The sequence below is a fragment of the Ipomoea nil genome, unplaced genomic scaffold (genome assembly GCF_001879475.1).
Source record: "Ipomoea nil cultivar Tokyo-kokei standard unplaced genomic scaffold, Asagao_1.1 scaffold3056, whole genome shotgun sequence".
Lineage (NCBI taxonomy): Eukaryota > Viridiplantae > Streptophyta > Magnoliopsida > Solanales > Convolvulaceae > Ipomoea > Ipomoea nil.
Genome location: NW_017619484.1, coordinates 2,095,539 through 2,114,286, shown reverse-complemented (window position 1 = coordinate 2,114,286; position 18,748 = coordinate 2,095,539). Strand labels below are relative to the sequence as shown.

At 36.6% G+C, this 18,748-nt stretch overlaps 2 protein-coding genes and 1 long non-coding RNA gene across 5 annotated transcripts; 1 reads left to right on the top strand and 2 right to left on the bottom strand.

Annotated features, from left to right (window-relative positions):
* Positions 1 to 856: 856 nt before the first annotated feature.
* On the bottom strand, positions 857 to 2,952 carry LOC109164033. The gene is made up of 3 exons (XM_019312786.1): positions 1,679 to 2,952; positions 1,460 to 1,578; positions 857 to 1,303 (listed from the first exon to the last, which is right to left on the bottom strand). The coding sequence occupies exons 1-3, from the start codon at positions 2,874 to 2,876 to the stop codon at positions 905 to 907; spliced, it is 1,716 nt and encodes a 571-aa protein (XP_019168331.1). The 5' UTR covers positions 2,877 to 2,952; the 3' UTR covers positions 857 to 904.
* Positions 2,953 to 3,189: 237 nt separating this feature from the next.
* On the bottom strand, positions 3,190 to 3,998 carry LOC109164034. The gene is made up of 2 exons (XR_002051377.1): positions 3,870 to 3,998; positions 3,190 to 3,486 (listed from the first exon to the last, which is right to left on the bottom strand). It is a non-coding gene; the product is annotated as an uncharacterized LOC109164034 (long non-coding RNA).
* Positions 3,999 to 10,435: 6,437 nt separating this feature from the next.
* LOC109164150 lies at positions 10,436 to 16,345 on the top strand. 3 transcript variants are annotated; one of them, XM_019312938.1, is made up of 8 exons: positions 10,436 to 10,641; positions 11,271 to 11,367; positions 11,449 to 11,520; positions 12,069 to 12,102; positions 12,269 to 14,024; positions 14,364 to 14,454; positions 14,824 to 15,184; positions 15,282 to 16,345. In XM_019312938.1, exons 2-7 carry the CDS (start codon positions 11,285 to 11,287, stop codon positions 14,858 to 14,860), a joined length of 2,073 nt encoding a protein of 690 aa, XP_019168483.1. In that variant the 5' UTR covers positions 10,436 to 10,641; positions 11,271 to 11,284; the 3' UTR covers positions 14,861 to 15,184; positions 15,282 to 16,345. The 3 variants fall into 3 exon arrangements, with proteins under 3 accessions (XP_019168483.1, XP_019168482.1, XP_019168484.1); XM_019312937.1 differs by having other exon boundaries at positions 10,436 to 10,704; XM_019312939.1 differs by lacking the exons at positions 10,436 to 10,641; positions 11,271 to 11,367; positions 12,069 to 12,102 and having other exon boundaries at positions 11,465 to 11,520.
* The last annotated feature ends 2,403 nt before the right edge of the window (positions 16,346 to 18,748 follow it).

Below are 18,748 nucleotides of genomic sequence, written 5' to 3'. Positions count from 1 at the left end.
GAAGCAACAACAGCCGCAACACAATCCACCAAAAAATGTCTGGATGAATGAGGATGGCACCAAGCCGTCCACCTCGAACGCCAAAAAAAGAGAACACGACCAAATATCTTAGCAGAATGACAGCGAGAAAGAAACCGAGGTGGTGCCCAGACGACAAAAGAAGCACACCATACACTTTATCTATGGTGGACTCGCAGGGGGCGACACGCCCGCGGAAAGAAAGAAGTGGAGCCGATAACTATACGTGGGACAAGTGGTGAGTCTTCCCAGAGAAAAGAAACAGAGATAGGAGGCCATCACCTTCTCTGATAATGACCTCCCAGAGGGCCCGTTACCCCATCGTAACGCCTTGGTGATTAAGATGGACGTCAACGATGTCATGGTCCGCCGCATCTTAGTCGACACGGGAAACTCAATCAATGTGATGTATTACGATGCCTTCACCAAGTTAAGGATACCTAGGATAAGGTTGCAGTAGGCGCTAGGCGCTAGTCGGGCGGCCGGGCAGCGCCTAGCGCCTAGGCGGGCTAGGCGGGGCCTAGGCGGAATCTAGGCGGCGCTAGGCGGGCTCTTAAAAAAAATTAAAAAATAGTAGTAGACTTGCAGTTTGACAAATTTAATGAAGCTGTTTTCAACATTCAATCAAATAGCACGTCCAAATAATAAAACTATCAATCTATCATACATTCCTTCAAACAACTAAACAAGTCAAACACTCAATTACTCAAACAACAATACCACATTTAATCATCCAACTAATAGAACAACATCCAAGTATCATTGTTTAAACTTACAAGTTACAAACTTACAACATAATTAACATTCAACAAAAATTCAACATTCAAGTTACAAACTTACAACATAATTAACATTTAAAGTTTTGAAATCCAAAGTGATTGATGAATCATGATTGAATAGGATCATTGCCAATTTCTTCATCTTGTCCATATTGCTCAATAACACGTTGCCCATCATCTTCAAACTCCACTTCATTTATTTCCTCCTCACTTTCCTCTTCCGATTCAAAGTTATCTTCATCAAGATCCCTCAATCTAGCACTTCTACGGGGTTGTAATGCTTCATCCACTTCCATAGCATTATTGTTGCAATCCATTCCCGGCTCATTCTCATCATTCTCAACATTTTCCACAATCCAATCTTGTGCTAAACTTGCATCACTACCAACCAACTTTTCAATATTTTTATCTTGCTTGTTCTTGTTCATCAAAGTAGCATTAAATTGGACAAAAACTAAATTGTTGAGACGATTTGATTCAAGCCTATTTCTCTTCTTTGTATGTATCTACAATTCAAGTAATAAAAATATTCAAAAGTTGAAATAATGAATTAATGATTAACAAAGTATTAAGTATCATAATTCATATTTATATTTTATATTAACAATTTAACATGGCAAGTTGATAACAAACTAAATAGAATATCATATTAAGTTACTAACCCCTTCAAACGTGCTCCAATTTCTTTCACACCCCGAAGAACTAGATGTTAAAGAAAGAATCTTTATGGCTATTCTTCTCAATAAAGGGGCTGAGATACCAAAAGTTGACCACCAATTTGCTACAAAACAAAGTTTATAATAATTAATAAATAATTAAATATAAATAAATAAATATAGTTAAGTAAACAATAAAGTATTAAAGAATAAAGAATGACTTACCGGGATTAAAGTTGTCATCATTCACCCCACATGATTTGATTGCGATATTTCTTCCAAACATCCCCTCCTTCTTCTTATATTTTGGCAATTCTTCACTTAAAATCTTATTTTGCATGTCAAAATCATTGACGAATAGAATATCACAAAAATCAACAACTCCAACACCTACAACTTCATCCAAATGAAGTTGTGGATCCTTATAATGGTAATAAGGATTCAACAAATATGTCATCAAATGAAGAGGAGAGTCAAGCCTATCTTTCATTTTTTCTTCAATAATGTCAATAATCGATTTATAGTTCCTTGGGACATCGGACAAAGCATGTTTGATTTCCTCTTTAGCTCTCATAAGCTCACCATATACAAACCCCATTGATGGCTTGCTATCACAATCAACAAGTCGAAGTACTCTCACCAATGGTGCAAAAACCTTCAAACATGCCGTTACACCTTGCCAAAATCCCAAACTTGTTACGGTTGTGTGTGCTACCTTCCCTTTAGCTATCTTGGAAAATTTACATGCCTCCCATTCATTGCTAGAAAACATTGCCCTTAATTCAATCTTCTTCTCGGCTAAACTTTGCAAAGTAAGGAATGAAGATGCAAATCTAGTCACACCGGGCCTCACTATATCTCTCTTCTTTGTGAAAGTTCTCATCATTGCCAAAGTCGTGTGATGAGCATAAATAAAGATCGTTAATGCCTTTGCTTGATCAAGGACTTTCTTGTACCTCGGGAGATTTCCAATGCTTTGAAGCATTAGATTTATCGTGTGAGTGGCACAAGAAGTCCAAAAGATGGTTGGCCTCTTCTCTTTCAACAACTTTGAAGCTCCCATGTTGTTTGAGGCATTATCCGTGACAACTTGAACAACATTTTCAACTCCAACTTGTTCAATTCCATGCTCAACAAACTCATAAATATATTGACTTGTGTGTGAATCAAGTGAACATTCTTTGGAAGAAAGGAAAACGGTGCCCAAATTTGAATTCACACACAAATTCATTACACTTCTTCTCTTTCTATCGGTCCAAGCATCCGTCATGATTGAGCACCCATTTAGCTTCCACTCCTCTTCATGTATCTTCAAATACTCACGAACTTTATCAACTTCTTTTTTCAAGAATGTTTCACTCATCTCATATCTACTTGGAGATTCAACTCCGGGACCGAATTGTCCAATTGCTTCTAACATCATCTTAAAACTATCTCTTTCAAATGCATGAAAAGGAATAGCGGCCTCATATGCCCATCTACATATATATTCTTTCACTTTAGTTGTCCTTTCCTTCCAAAGTGCACCATCAATACGTTGTTGTTGCAATGTCTTTCCTAAATTCATAGAAGGTTCGGGATTGATGCCACTTGCAAACTTATCCATTGGGCCAAGTGAACGTGGTGGCTTCATAGATCAAAGAGACCCTTGCAACTCCTCAACATCAATTGACTCACTTCTACCATCAATATTCACCTCGGCTCTTAAATTATCTTCACTAACTTTTTTACTTTTCCTTCTCATCTTAGCTTCATTGATTGCATTCCTACACTTAAGTTGATCATCCTTAGTAGCTTTAGAACATGGAGCAACATTTCCTTGTATATGAGCAATATGCTCTTTTATTCTATACACTCCACCGGATAAAACTTTCCCACACAACAAGCATTTTACTTTATCCAAATTTTTTGCATCAACTAAAATACCATAATCCCATCCTACATCATTTGATCTCCTTTTAAGTGTGGATGCATCCGAAGTTCCAACACTTTGAGTAGTCGAAGCACTTGATGAAGTCATTATCACAATATCACTAAAAAACATACACATTACACAATAAATGTATAATTCAAATATTCAATTAATCAATTCACAATTTCACATTTACAATTAACAATTAAAGACAAATATGAAAATCACAAAATATGGATAATTGGATAGTAGGCAGTAGCAGACAACAGAAAATATGAAATTATGGATAATTGGATACTAGCAGTAAGCAATAGCAGACGACAGAATTGAGAGTTCCAATAATAAATAACAAATAAATCAGCAATTCATCCATCATCATTAAGTTTTTTGTTTAAATATTTAATATTCAATAATTCCAATAAATAATTAAATATGAATTCATCATTACGTGATTATGAACATTAAGTTTTTATGTTTCAAAATAAAAATTAAAAATAAACTTACAGTAGGCATTAGCCGCAATACTAGACGGCAGTAGCAGATTAACAGATGAGATGAACTTGGAGCTTCAGTTCGGCACGACGGCACCTCAGCAACGCCAGTCGACGGAGCTTCAGTTCGGCACCTCAGCAGATGCCAGTCGACGGAGCTTCAGCACGCCGGAGCCCGGAGCATGCGCACAGACGGACAGACCTCCAGTTGGACTCGCACAATCGCACTTCGATCAGTTGGAGACTTGGAGTCGCTCGACATTTGACTTAGGTAGCTAGGGTTTACCGGTTTAGTAATTAGTTTATGCACATTTAAAAAATTGATTTTTTTTTAAAGTGGGTTTTTCGCTCAAAACGGCGTCGTTTTGAGCGAAAAACCCAAAAAAAAAATTAAAAAATAGATTTAGTCGGTCAAAATCGACCGAGTCGGTCGAGTTGACCGACTCGGCCGATTTTGACCGACTTGGCCGACTAAGACCGCCTAAGGCCGACTTTGACCGCCTAAGGCCGACTTTGACCGCCTAAGGCGGCCGGCCGATTATTCACCGCCTAATAGTGAAAAAGGCTCGGCCTAGGGGCGCCTAGCGCCTAGCGGGCGCCTAGGCGCCGCCTAGGCCGAGTTTTGCAACACTGCCTAGGAACCAGCTCAAAGAAGTACGTACGCCCTCTCTGAATTTACGGGTGATTCAGTGGAGACGGAGGGGTCAGTGGTCTTACCAGTGGAGATAGGCACGAGCCCTAACATTCACAAACTTGACGTGGAATTCATCGTGGTAAGACTCACTTGTGCGCACAACATCATATTGGGGAGGCCGGCACTGGAGGACCTCAAGGCCATAGTGTCGGTGGAACACTGGTGTATGAAGTTCCCTACTCCGAATGGGATAGGAGTCATCAGAGGAAACCAGCGAGCAGCCCACAGTTGTTACGTAAAAGCATGTAAAAAGATTGGCAGAAAGGATCTACAAGTCCACACCATCTACAAAGATGATCGATCGGGTATGGAGCTCAGAACATTTTTATTATCGGTAATACTTTGTAGTCGCGGTCCGCCCAGACCTGTAAACAGTATTTAGTAATCATGGTCCGCCCAGGTTACTTCGCTCAAAGTTATTTTCTCAAAGTCACAATATTTTGTAATCATGGTCTGCCCAGGTTACTTTGCTCAAATAAAAGGTTCTCAATACCACCTTCAATCAACCACGGTCGTCACTACACTCTACAGGAGATTTAAAAAAAAAAAAAAAAAAAAAAAAAAAAACGGGCCGAGGTCATTGGCCGAGGCGGCGCCTCAGCCCAAAGTCTGGCCGAGGCGCACGCCTCGGCCAATGGGTGAGGCACGGTGCCTCGACCAGCGGCTGAGGCGGAGCCTCAACCAAAAGTCGACCGACGCCGCATTGTAAAAAATAAAATAAAAAGATGGGTCGAGGCCACGCTCCTCGGCCAATGGCAAGTCTGGCCGAGGCATGCAATGGCTGAAGCACGGTGCCTCGCCCGGGCTGAGGCGGCGCTCCAGCCCGAAGCCTGCACACGCCGCAAAAAAAAAAAAAAAAAAAAAAAAAAAAAAAAAAAAAAAAACAAGGGTCGAGGCGCACGCCTCGGCCCGATGGCTGAGCAGGCTGAGGCGCACGCCTTGGCTGTGGCCGAAGCGCGGTGCCTCGGCCATAAAAAAAACATGTATATATATACATATATATTAATAAAAAAAATGGTAACGATAAAGCGCAGAAACTGACAGAGGGTGACAAGAGCTGATAGAGAGGTGCTCAAACTACTCAGGCAGGAAAGGATTTGGAAAGCACAAATCATGAGGGATTTGGAAAACAAAATCACATATCCTAAATCACTCAGGATTCTGCGCAGTATCAAGATAGATTCAGCTTTACTCCCAAGTCAACTCAAACACATCCGTAGACTTAGGAGTAGGGGGGACTGGTGACAGAATAATAGGGCTGACACCCGACCCGGATCATAAGTGGGCATCTGACCCGGTGCCATATTTGACCCGACACCACATGGAAACCCAACGGACAAAACTCCAGCGGACAGAATTCCAACAGGTGTCACCTTTATTGCCATTGAAGCCACCATTGATGAGAGAGAATTAAAGGCTTAGCTCCCCATTTATGTTCCATGTTGTTACCGTTAGCACCCTTGTATAAGTAGATGGTCCCCTCAGTTTGGGAGGACACGTTCAATATATTGTATTGAAACACAAAGCAAATACTATTGTCACTTATTAGTCTCATAACAATATTCCCGGTAACATATTTACCGTCAGTGATAATTAAAGAATAGAAAAAAGATATTATAGAATTATATATAGGTGTATGATAATAATGATAGAATTATGAAAGTTTTAGAATTAAATAGTAACGATATTATAACAGTATAAGGGTATTTTAGTCTAACAAGAATGTAGTAGGGACAATTTTGTCCATTACAATTGAAGTGTACAATATTTAATAAAAAATGTATACATTTATTAACATACAAATGTAAGCATTGACACAAATATGTCTATAGCTTAATGGGTAAAACTCTTGATTTCTAACTTAATTGTCAAGGGTTCATTTATTGTATATAAAAAAGAAAACGATAGGTTCTTTGGTTTGGTTCGGATTTTACCCGAATCGAACCGATCGAGTTACCTAAACTGAGTATCGATCGGTGGTTTGAATTTTACCCAAATCGAACTGAACCGATCGAATTACCTAAACTGAGTACCGATCAGTACTTTGGTTTAGGATCGAACCGAAGTGCCCAGGCCTAATTGCAGGCTATGTGTTGTCACCATCCAAGTCAATTCATCCTTTATTAAATCCCATTCTCATTAAATGGGTCTTCATTCGCAATTTACACAGCAACACTAGTGGTACGACGAAGGACTCGGTGGCATCGACAATTAAGAAACAAGACTCCAATGGCAAACTTCAATCTGTCTCCAGGAGCAGAACCTCTGCGACGGCTATCCAACGGCGACTTCTGCGACGAACTCCAGCGAAGGCAGTAGCACAACAGCTCAGGTGATCTCTGGCGACTTCGATGAAGAATAAATTTCGGCGTTGAGTAGCGAATATCTCCCGCATCAGAATTCCATCGACGACAGTTCAAAGGCAGTTGTCTCATTCCCGTATACACCGTAAGAACACATACACTGCACATAGAAACCCACGCTCTGACTGGTACCGCCGTACCGCGCTCCGGTGGTTATTCTATGAGACGGGTAATCGTCCTTTGGTTTTGCTGCCCTATATTGCTTGTAGTTGTCTCCTTCGCATATACACCGTAAGAACACATACACTACACATAGAAACCCACGCTCTAGCAGTACCATCGATACCGCGCTCTGGTGGTTATTCTACGAGACGGGTAATCGTCTTTTGATTTTGCTGCCCTGGATTGCTTCTCGATACCTTATTGTTTCTTGCGTTCTTTTCCTATTCTTGCAATAGAATGTATCTGGAAGAAGATAGAAGATAGAAGATAACAATTAGGGGTAAATAATTTACTTGATAGAAAAAGAAACTCCCAGAAGCTCTACTTCCGAACTTGATAGAAAAAGCAGACTCCGAATGATCCTCTGTTTCGTTGATTGGTGTGGGTTTGGAGTGTTGAAGGTCCTATTTATAAGCACACAATGGGATATTGTTTTAGTTGGAATTGAGCTGAAATTATGCATCCTAGTATGGTTGGGAATATACTTTTGCGGTCGTAGGGTAAGGTATGTTGTTGGAAACAAGCTTCCTACTAGAGTTAAGATTTATCACAATCATTATTGCATGGGCCATGGTCCACACAATTGTGTGGACCATAAATAAAAAGTACATTTGTAATATATTAAGGGTACGTTATTTATGTACGTAAGGTACATTTTTTGAAAGTACATTTTTAATATACTGAGAGTATATTATTTTATATAATTTACTTTCAGTACATAAATAATGTACGTTCAGTATAAAAATAATGTATCTTTAATATATTAAAAATGTACATGATACTCATGGTCCATACAATAATTTGCTGATTTCTCATTGTATGTTCAAGGACTCTGACCATACTCACGGCCTGGAAGATCACATGGATTTGGGCTTATAGATTAGGTTCATAAATTTAAAATGCATTTTAATCTTTTGTGATTAAAACACAAATTATGCAGTGGATTCGTGTCCACAATGCATTGTGGACACGAGTCCAAAACGATGTCGTTTTCAGGGAAAACGTGTTAGTTTAAAAAAAAATTAATTTTGCCTCGATGTTAACGCCGTTAACGGTGTTATTCGTTTGTGCCATTATGAATGTATAGTTATGGAATTATGAATGTATAGTTATGGAATTATGAATTTAAGTTATAAAATTATGAACACAGAGCTCTGACATTATGAACTTACAATTATGAATATATAGTGATAAAATTATGAACATAGAGCTCTAAAATTGTGAACGGAATTATGAATGTACAGTTACGGAATTATGAATGTACAGTTATGGAATTATGAATGTACAGTTATGCAATTATGAATGTACAGTTATGCAATTATGAACACAGAGCTCTGACATTATGAACTTACAATATGAACATATAGTGATAAAATTATGAACATAGAGCTCTAAAATTGTGAACATAGAGCTTCGAAAATTATGAATACAGTTATTGAATTATGAATGTACAGTTACGGAATTATGAATGTATAGTTATGGAAGTATGAATGTACAGTTATGGAATTATGAACATAGAGCTCTGACATTATGAACTTACAGTTATGAACATATACTCTTATAACAAAGCGGTATGAAATTTAAAAAAAGAAGAAGAAGAAGAAGAAGAAGAAGAAGAAGAAGAAGAAGAAGATAACAGTGCCGTTAGGCACTATTACCCGTGTACAGCATGCATGCTGGATGCTGGACACGGGTCCATAACATAACGATGGTGATTAAAATGGCTTAGGTTCATGGAATATCCAGCACATAATTGGGCTCATTTTGTGACAATTTAATCTTTTGATTTGGGTTCGCGAAATATCTGGACATACATTTGGGCCCATAAAGTTTAGATACACTACGATGAATTTAAAGGACTGTTTGTTAAGTTTCAAGATTTTCTCGCTCCAAACGCATCAAGCAACTTGTTTCGGCAAGTCTCAAGGGAGCAATTTATAGACACAATTCCACAACATAATTTGCCTAGAGATGTCAAAATGGATTAGACCCGTCTAATTAGATAGAATGAATTACGTTTTCTAGGATTAATTTAGAGGCCATCAAAATGCGAGCTTTTGGCGAGATGGGATTGGCAATCGTTATGCTGTGCATCCGTATGCACCAAGCATGGTGCATACGAATGCAAAAACGACGTCGTTTTGACGTCTAACTTAAAAAAAAAATCAGAATTGCATAACTACACATCCATAATTTCATCACATCCATAATTTCATAACTATACATCCAGAATTACATAATTACACATCCATAATTTCATAACTATAAATCCAAAATTGCATAACTACACATCCATAACTTCATAACTATACATCCAGAATTGAATAACTACACATCCATAATTTCATAACTATAAATCCAGAATTGCATAACTACACCTCCATAACGTCATAACCCAGAATTGCATAACTATACATCCAGAATTACATAACTATACATCTAGAATTTCATAACTAAAAATCCTTAATGAATGAACTAAAAAAATGAATAACATAATGTTGTTGCTGGGAATCGAAATTGATTTTTTTTTTTTTAAGTAGGACGCGCGTTTTGCATCGAAACGACGTCGTTTTTGCATCCGTATGTACCATGCATGGTGCATACGGATGCACATCATAATTTGCCTCGGACTGGTATATCGGCTGACATAGAATTTATTTATTAAAAGAGTAAATACCCAAAATGGTCCTTCGACTATAGCTAAATTTACAAATTGGTCCTCGACTTTCAATTTTAACCAATAAAGTCCTTAACTTTGCAATTTTAACACGATTTAGTCCTCCGTCTATTTGACCGTCTGTTGACTGTGATTTTTAAGGATATATATGTAATTTCATGGTCCATCATTGGGTTTTTAAGGTTCCGGTTGCATCTCCAGCAGATTTTTCTGCTCGTAAACGCAGCGGTAGGCTTTATCGTCGACGCCCTTGTGCATGCGGACCACTTGCATGAGGGCGGCTGGGCAGTGGAGTGTGTCATGGCAGTAGATGAGGGCGGTTGGGCAGTGGCTTGTGGCTGGGCGATAGACTGTGTCACGGCAGCGGATGAGGACGGGCGGCGATAAAATTACATATATATCCTCAGAGATCACGGTCAACAAATAGTCAAATAGACGGAGGACCAAATCGTGTTAAAATTGTAAAGTTAAGAACTTAATTGGTTAAAATTAAAAGTTGAGGACCAATTTGTGAATTTAGCTATAGTTAAGGGACCATTTTGGGTATTTACTCTTATTAAAAAAGCCATAATTTTTTTTTTTTGGGAATAAAAAAGCCATAATTTTTAAACCTTAAATTCTAATTTCTTAAAGAACCTAATTTGTAATACCTAAAATTCTAAACCTAATTCTTAAACCCGTAACAGAGTCGCAGACTGCAATAGAACCTCACCATGTATGCCATCCACCATTCTAATTTCTGAAATCTCAGCCTCCGTCTGCCTACGCTACTCGAACTCGGTGACCCTCTCTGTTTCACTCGGAGACGGCGACGGCGACAGTAGTTTCTCCGGTCTCCCTTATCGGCCAGTCGGCGTCTCCGGTCTCCCTTCTCCTCATTTTTGTTTGGGTATTTGAATAATTGAATTCTTGGTTAAAAAATTGATTCTTGAAGACTGACTTCAAATTCAGGGTATTTTTTTTTCCCTTAAAGAATTTCAAGGATATTGCTTTGCCATTGCTTAATTGCTTTTTCAATTGCCAGCAAGATCTGATAGAATTTTGTTATGATACTAGAATATCGACATAGCTTCTTTTTTTGGTTTTTCTTCCCCCTTGTCTGATAATCACGTGTCATTATCTATGCAGATTAACCATTGTTTGATGATAAATTTGGTTGGTTTTGCCTCAAATATGGACTTGAAAATCTACTTTTATTTTATAATGTATAAAAATATGTTTTGTGATTAATTTATATGACATATATTTCCTAATTCAGTTATGGAGAAATATTTTAAAATAATACCACTTTTGAGGATTCATCTATCCAAGGTAGTCAGAATATGAGAGAGCATAGAGAAGTACCATGTTTTACATTTTGACATGATCGTTTTTAATTGGCTAATTGCTTGAACTTTGCCCCTACTCATCTTTATCCTAGCTCTGCCCATGTATGTATACACACACAAGCACACACATACATTAATGCTTTTGAAAAAAAAGAAGGTTGATTAAGGCTACTGTTCCCTTTTTTTACAGAATAGTTGAGGAAAATGGAGGAGCATTATATAGAAGACTGCAAAGCTTTGTTATCTCAAACGAAGCAGCGAGAGAAGGATCTTAGGCTCAAAAGAAGGTTAGTGGTATATTTATAGCTGCAATTTCATTATTATTTGTGTGATGACAATCTTAAAAGATTTTTATCCTTATTTTTCAGGTGGTTGATGGGTGTAAATTTATCACGATGGGAGCAGGATTGCATGGAGTCTCTTAAGCCACCCAATGACAAGTATGTGAGATTCTTATATTATTTGTCTTTGTTATCTTTCTTGTTTTTTGCTTTTGCATTTCATTCTTAAATCATGAAGTTCTCTCTATGCTCTCTAATTCAATGCCTGCAACTTTTTCCATTGGTTTTGTTTTTATTTTGAATTGACACCCTTCTTTTACGGACATTTTTCTCCATTAATGCTTTAACCCTTAATCAAGAAGGTTTTGGTGCTTGGCTTTTATATATTGATTAAATGGCTGGTACAATTTATCGAAAGAAGAATAAAAGAACAATAGTGCTAAACCAGTATTCTCTACATGGTTCTTTATATCAATATCATCCCTTGCTCAGGAGGGATGTATTTTGTTGATCTTTTTGTGGTCCAGTAGTGCTTTATTCTTTCTCTATGCTTCATATTCTGCTAATCATATACATCTGTATAAATTATACATGCTACAAGTTGATTTGGTTTAAAAAATTTTATAGTTGGTTTTATTTAAAGCTCAATTGAGTATATCTGCTTGTAATTATAACTCAACCACTGGTGTTTTATTTCTTACATGTAGGTTTGTGCCTGAATCAATGCTTAGAGAAGATGATGTAAGTGCTTTTGATTTTGTAATTATCATTGTCCAAGTTGGAATATTTTTATAAAATTAACGCATCTATATCTAACTGCGAGTTATATTTTCTAAAAATTGAATACTATTTCAATTACTCCCCTTTACAAATCCTGCCATCTGATATTTCCTGTATTTGGTTACAGTTAAGTTATGAGAACATCAGAACATTTGTTGGAAAGACACTTGGAGTACATAATGCTGAAAGAAACCGTCATGTGACTGAAGATGATGAAATACAACTCTTTGATTCACCTAAGAATTTGAAGTATATAATCTCCTTACTTGATGAAATGACCAATAAGGGGCTATTCTGTTTTGCTGAGATTGTGACGAATGGTTCTGTTAACTTCCTCAAAACAAAAAAGAAGATGAGAAAGATAATCAAAGAATTTCTTCCAAAACTACTCGAATGCCGTGATGACCATTGCCAAATGAAATTGAAGCAACTGGCTCGACTCCTTGTGGATCCTCAAAATTTTTGCAAGAATGAAATGGCTCTTTCAAATCCATCTCAATCCTTCCGTGCAGCTTGTATTGATGTTCTTGCTAGGCTTGATGAACTTCCATTCATAGCACTTAGTGCAATGTACCGAAATCTCAGAGGGGTCAAGGGATACACTCCTAAGTTGCAAGGCAGAAGGTCTGGTTGGAGTCTTGAGAGATTAGCGAAACAAATAAGGAGAAACTCAATGGAAATGCTGCAAGAATTTTGTGATGGAGATGAGCCACCAGAACCCTTGGCAAAAGCTTTGGCAGTTGCACACTTGATGCTAAAACCAAAACCAAGAACACTGTTACCAAATGTTTCTCCAGATATAGAGGTGCTACAGAGTGATATTGTGAAGGCTATTGAATTAGTCAAGGATAAAAGGAAAATAAGTTACTTAGAGCTGAAGAAGTTGCAGATTATGCTGGATCCAGGTACTGAACCATCAGAACAAAATTGTCGTGTGCGTGTGACAATGAAGAATTTGTTGACTGAATATCTTTTGGAGTGCATCAATATGGACACTATACCAAAGAGTTTGCTAGAAACTGTTAGAATTATCAACAGGACATCTCAGGGGTCAGCCCCAAAAACCTTCTCAACTGAGGAAATACAGGAAGAAGTAAATTGTTTACTACATTTGAGTGCTCAGGCAAAGCAGATAGTCTGGGACTCTCTTCCAGAAAATGAATTTGACAAAGATTTTGCTGATGCATACATGGAGGATGTTGAAGAATGTGATGAATCTGGTTATAACAGTCATGATAGCAGTCATGCTAAAAATTGCAGTTTTAATCCTGCTGATCTTGACTGTCAATCAGAAAGTGTTGGTGAGATCAGCCCAGTTGATTCTAAATCACCAGTCTCTTCAAGTCGAGCTGAAAACTTGACTCCACTTTTTTCACCAAATAAAAAGTTAAGTATCAAACTTGAATCAATGAACATTACTGAAAAAAACTCACTAGGGTCTCGTGCAGTTCTTCATTCTTCAAAAAATTTTGACGACACTAGCAGTATAGATGAAAATTGGGATCAAGCAGGAAGTACAGGCCAACAAAGGCAAACTTGTTCTCATATTGATAAAGATGGATTTTCAACAATATCCTCTGGTAATGGACTATCAGGAAGGAGTCATGATGGACTGAAAGAACCAAAAACAGAGTTGGGATACAAGCCAAACTTTGCATCTTCTAAATTTTTACAGGCAGATACCACGGTAGTAAATGATAATAAAAGCAATTTTGAGAATCAGTACCTCATTATCCAAGAAGCTTGTGATGAAACAAGTATGTTTGCTTATTCATTTGTTGATCAAGTGTTGAATGAGTTGGCAAGGTTAGACAGATTAGAGATGCCTAAGGATCACATGTCAAGTCTCCAAGCTGATGCTTTGGGCCTCGAAAATTCCAAAGGTAGAAACAATTATCTGCTTTCCAGTTTATGGTAGGGTAAATTAGTAGACTATAATTATCTGTTTTCCAGTTTCCAAGGGCTAAAGATGCAACTTGATGGTTCCCCGTGAGCATATACATACGACACTTTTCCCAAAATGTTAAAAAAAAAATTTCTGAATTCAACCTTCTTCTGCAAGAACCTTTCTATTTGTTATTTTCTGTAGTGTACTAATAATATTCCTGGACCAGCAGTGATTTATTTATACTCTGCTTCAAATTTGTTTTACCTCTATGCCTATATATAATTTTCTTTTATTAACCAGAGTAAAAGTGGTTACAAATTTTTTTCATGTCCAGGTCCAACAAGGAGGCAGACTTTTGGCGAAGATGGTGTAGGGTCAGTTATGATCAATGTACTTGAAGTTCTAATGCCTTCATTTCCTAGCAGGTACCTTTTGTGCTAGTTCAGTACTCTCCACTTCCTTTTTTTAATCTTTTACTTGAAACTTCTATTTTGTGTGAATGGGTTGAGGAATTATGAAAACTTGGAGATTGTAAAACAAGCAATTGATTTCCATTTAATATGTATAACTTTCTAGTTACCTAATGAAGTGTTTATCATTGTCTTAAACAACAAAACAAATTCATTGAATGTAAATTGATTATTACATGATTAAGGGTTTTGTTGCTCCTGTGGAATTCTTTCCACTTAGGTTTGTGATTATAAATTTAACAGGATTTTGGCAAATGTACCATATCACATGCACATTCTATTGATTTGTCATAGGCTAAGATTGTGTTTTGCTTCTTTATACAGAGAGAAAGAGGAACTGAAAGTGCTGATGGGCATATAGAGACCAATTAGAAGCATAATTATTGTGGAAGTTGGTAAACATCAGAAACCCTTCAACGGGCTATCTTTGACACGATATATTAAAGTTAAATCTGGGTTGGACTGTTGGTTGCTGTTAGCCAAAGCAATCCAAGGAAAATTCTTGCATAGAGCCTGGCTCGATCTGAGCACTGCAATCACCTTAAATCAAGCATCTTTTTGGCGAAAACAAAAATTTGGCTACCCCTCATTCAAGTGCTGCACCGGAGTAAAGGTTCTGGGAGTTTTCTGTTTTATATTTGGTGAAAGTGCTTCAGGCTTCAGCAGATAAACATAGAAGCAAGAGGTAAGTTGTGTGGGTTTTGTTTGTAATAGGTTCATGAATACTTTTATTTCTCCATGCATCATTCCTGATGGACCTAACTGCTCTAGCCATTCTGCAGAACCACTGAAGCAGTGGGGACTAGTTAACATTTCCTTGGTGAGCATGTCTGATACTGACTGGAGAAAGAATTGAACAGAAGACCAGTTTGCACTCAGGATAGAAATGCTGCTGGTACCTTATTCTCCCTACTGCTCATAGATTAAACATTTTTTGGAAAACAATTCTTCTATTTGGGGACTGCAATGTAGTCTGCTATTAGAAATATGGTCAGAGGACCATTCATGATAACATCTGGTTTTAGCTGCCTACTTCTCAAAAGTGGGGATGGCAGTCTAGATTGCTAAGTATACTCCGGAGTTGCTAGCGGTTAAGTGGTAACCTAACCTCACCTCACCTCACCGGTTGCCAGTGAAGGTTTCTCAAATCCGGTGTAAGTTGGCTATTTATTCAGGCGGTCTCTTCTTTTTGGACAATGTTAGTCTCTCGTTTGTTTGATTTTGTTTCGATTTTTTTTGAGGTTTGTATGTGTAGTTGTTCTTGGGTATTCAATAATTTTTTTTGAATTTTTTTACCTTTACTCCAAATTATACCATGGACCAGGGTCTACCTTGCATTGTAGACCCTGATCCAAAAATAAGAGATTTGGTGATGACTAAACATGAAACAATTTATTCTGATTATAAATAAAGCAATTTTATTATGATTATAAATAAAGGTCGATGGTTTCTCTCTATATTTTTCCTATTCTTTCTATTTTATTACATATTGTAGTATTTATATGAGTGTATTTACCCTTGCATGCATCCATAATTAAATTATATCTTAAATGGTTCTATCTAGAATTATTTTTAATTTATCCGCACGAGTTTAGCTCAATGGTTCAGTATGCAGTAATCGAAGCGACGGGGTGTCGCCGATGGAAAATTAGAACGACGGAGTGTCGCCGATGAAAAATGAAAGCAGTGATGAGTCGGAAAATGAAAGCTGTGATGAGTTGTGATGGAAGAGCGTTGATTTGACAATGAGTTTACTTTATTCAATGTCCAATATGAAATTAAGCTAAGGTTGATAAGTATATGAATGTCTGATCTATATATTGTAATAATATTTTGATATTGCTTATACTTTCTACTCCATCTATCCCATTTTATATGTTTTATTTTCTTTTTTTCATCCATCCCAAAATATTGTCCACATTTCTAAAATGAACAATACTATCTTTCTATTTTTTTCAAAATACCCTAGGATTTGTTAATTTTAATATAATCCTACTTTTAAATTTTTTAGAGAAATGTGCCTAGTCAAATTAACCACACTCCTTTCTAAGAAGCAACACGATCGTCGCACGGGATGAGGCCGCACGATTGTTGCACGTTGCACGATGGAAGACCAACACAACAGAAAATCGGAGCTACAGAGAGTTGCCAATGGAAAATGGGAGCTCATAGAGTTGCTGAGTGAAAATCAAAGCGAGGGGGAGTTGCTAATGGAAAATCAAAGCGACAGGGTGTCGTTGATGGAAAATCAAAGCGTCAGAGTGTCGCCGATGGAAAATGAAAGCAGTGATTGAAGAGCGTTGATTTAATGGAGTTTGAAGCAAATAAACATCTGGCGGTGGGTTGACGGCATATTCTCGTCGAGGAGAGAGCGATAGACAAGTAAGGTATGAAATTAAGGAAAAAGGCTTAAAATAGAAAGTGAGATACCTAAATAGGTAGAGTCTTAGGGTTTCGGGTGATAATGAGGATATGGGTCATACAAACAATAGTCGAATTTGGAAAAAAATCTTTTATTGGTGTAGTTGATTAATCAATTTTTTTTTGTGGACCATAAAAAAAGTTACATTTTTAATATATTAAAAGTACATAATTTGTGTATTGAATGTATATTATACAAAATATTAATGTACTTTCAATACTCAAATAATGTATTTTCTCTGAATAGAGGATACATTTTTAATATATTAAAAGTACATTATTTGTGTACTAAGTGTACATTATTTGATAATATACAAAATAATGTACTTTCGGTACTCAAATAATGTACTTTCAAATAATGTACTTTATGTACACAAATAATGTACTTTTTATTTATGTTGCACACAACAATGTGAATTATTGTCCACACAATAATGATTGATAATTTGATATATATCATTGGCCCAATAATTAATTTCACCATTTAAGGTGTCAAAGTGGAAGCCAAATGTTTAATGCAATCAAAATATCCAAATCCTTAGCTTTCCGATAACATTGACACATTTGAGCATATCTCTATCATATGTAGGGATGTCAATTGGTCAATCATTATTGTGTGTAACATGGTCAACACAAGTTGTGTGTACCATATTTTGTCTACTGTAAAATAATGTACATTCGGTACAAAAAAATAATGTACATTATTCAGGGGATGTACATTATTTTTATATAATTTACATTCAGTACAAAAATAATGTACATTTAGTATATTAAAAATGTACTTTTTGTTATAGTTCATATAACATTGTGTGGACCATGGTCTAAACAATAATTTGCCTCAATTGGTCTAGCCCTATCGATTTTAGGCCAATCCTGTTAAGCTATTGGGCTCATTTTTATCGGGTTAAAATATTGTGACTAACTCTAAACCATTGGGTTATTGGGCTTACCATGTGGAATCAACTAAAATTTTTAATTTCACATTTTAAACTTTTAATTTTAATAAATAACAATTTTACAATAACAAATATAATGTTGTAAGTTTGTTTTGTAGAGAATAGTAATAACAGGAAGAAGATACTAAAGAAGAAGAAAATGATCTCTTATTCATCATCTCATTCTGTACATCATTACAACAATATATATAACAGTTATTATAAGATCATACCATAAATATAAAGCCGTTACTAATTATATCATTAATGCAGAATAATGTCCATAATTAGATTTTACAACACTCCCCTTTGGACATTATTTTGCCATAATCTTGCCTCATTAAAAAACTTGCCAGGAAAACCCTGTGGGAAAAAACCTAGACAAGAAAAGAGTGCAAGATTTATAGGTAAATATATTCATGCCTCGTTAAAAATTTCAATAGAAAACCACGTGGGAAAAACCTAGTTGAAGAAAAGAGTACATGATATTTGAAACTCATATATTCTATTGAATTGGTTGCCTCATTAAAAACCTTAACTTAAGAAAACCCTGTGGGAAAAACTTAAGGAAAAAGAGTACAACCATAAGCCTTCAGAGCACAATCTGCATAATCTTCAAGATTTTGGGGTTTGTCCACTTAAGTATTTATTTTGCAACTTTTTCCATTTACATTACTATATCATACTCATGCCTCGTTAAAAACCTCACTACAAAACCCAGTGGGAAAAAACTAGTTGAGGAAAAGAGTGCATGATGCATGTGTATTCTTGTTTTAGATTAGCTGCCTCATTAAAACCTTAGATTTAAGGAAAAATCCCATGGGAAAAAAACTTAACTAAGAAAAATATTACAGCTGTTGGTCTTTAAGACCCAATCTTCAGAATTTATTCAT

What these genes read in the sequence shown, in the direction of transcription:
- LOC109164150 (XM_019312938.1), top strand. Translation starts at nt 11,285, where the DNA reads ATGGAGGAGCATTATATAGAAGACTGCAAAGCTTTGTTATCTCAAACG. An exon ending in GATCTTAGGCTCAAAAGAAG is followed by an intron (nt 11,368 to 11,448) that starts GTTAGTGGTATA and finishes CTTATTTTTCAG; the next exon opens with GTGGTTGATGGGTGTAAATT. An exon ending in ATGCCTTCATTTCCTAGCAG is followed by an intron (nt 14,455 to 14,823) that starts GTACCTTTTGTG and finishes TTCTTTATACAG; the next exon opens with AGAGAAAGAGGAACTGAAAG.
- LOC109164033 (XM_019312786.1), bottom strand. Translation starts at nt 2,876, where the DNA reads ATGATGTTAGAAGCAATTGGACAATTCGGTCCCGGAGTTGAATCTCCA. An exon ending in TGATGACAACTTTAATCCCG is followed by an intron (nt 1,579 to 1,678) that starts GTAAGTCATTCT and finishes TTTGTTTTGTAG; the next exon opens with CAAATTGGTGGTCAACTTTT. An exon ending in ATTGGAGCACGTTTGAAGGG is followed by an intron (nt 1,304 to 1,459) that starts GTTAGTAACTTA and finishes CTTGAATTGTAG; the next exon opens with ATACATACAAAGAAGAGAAA.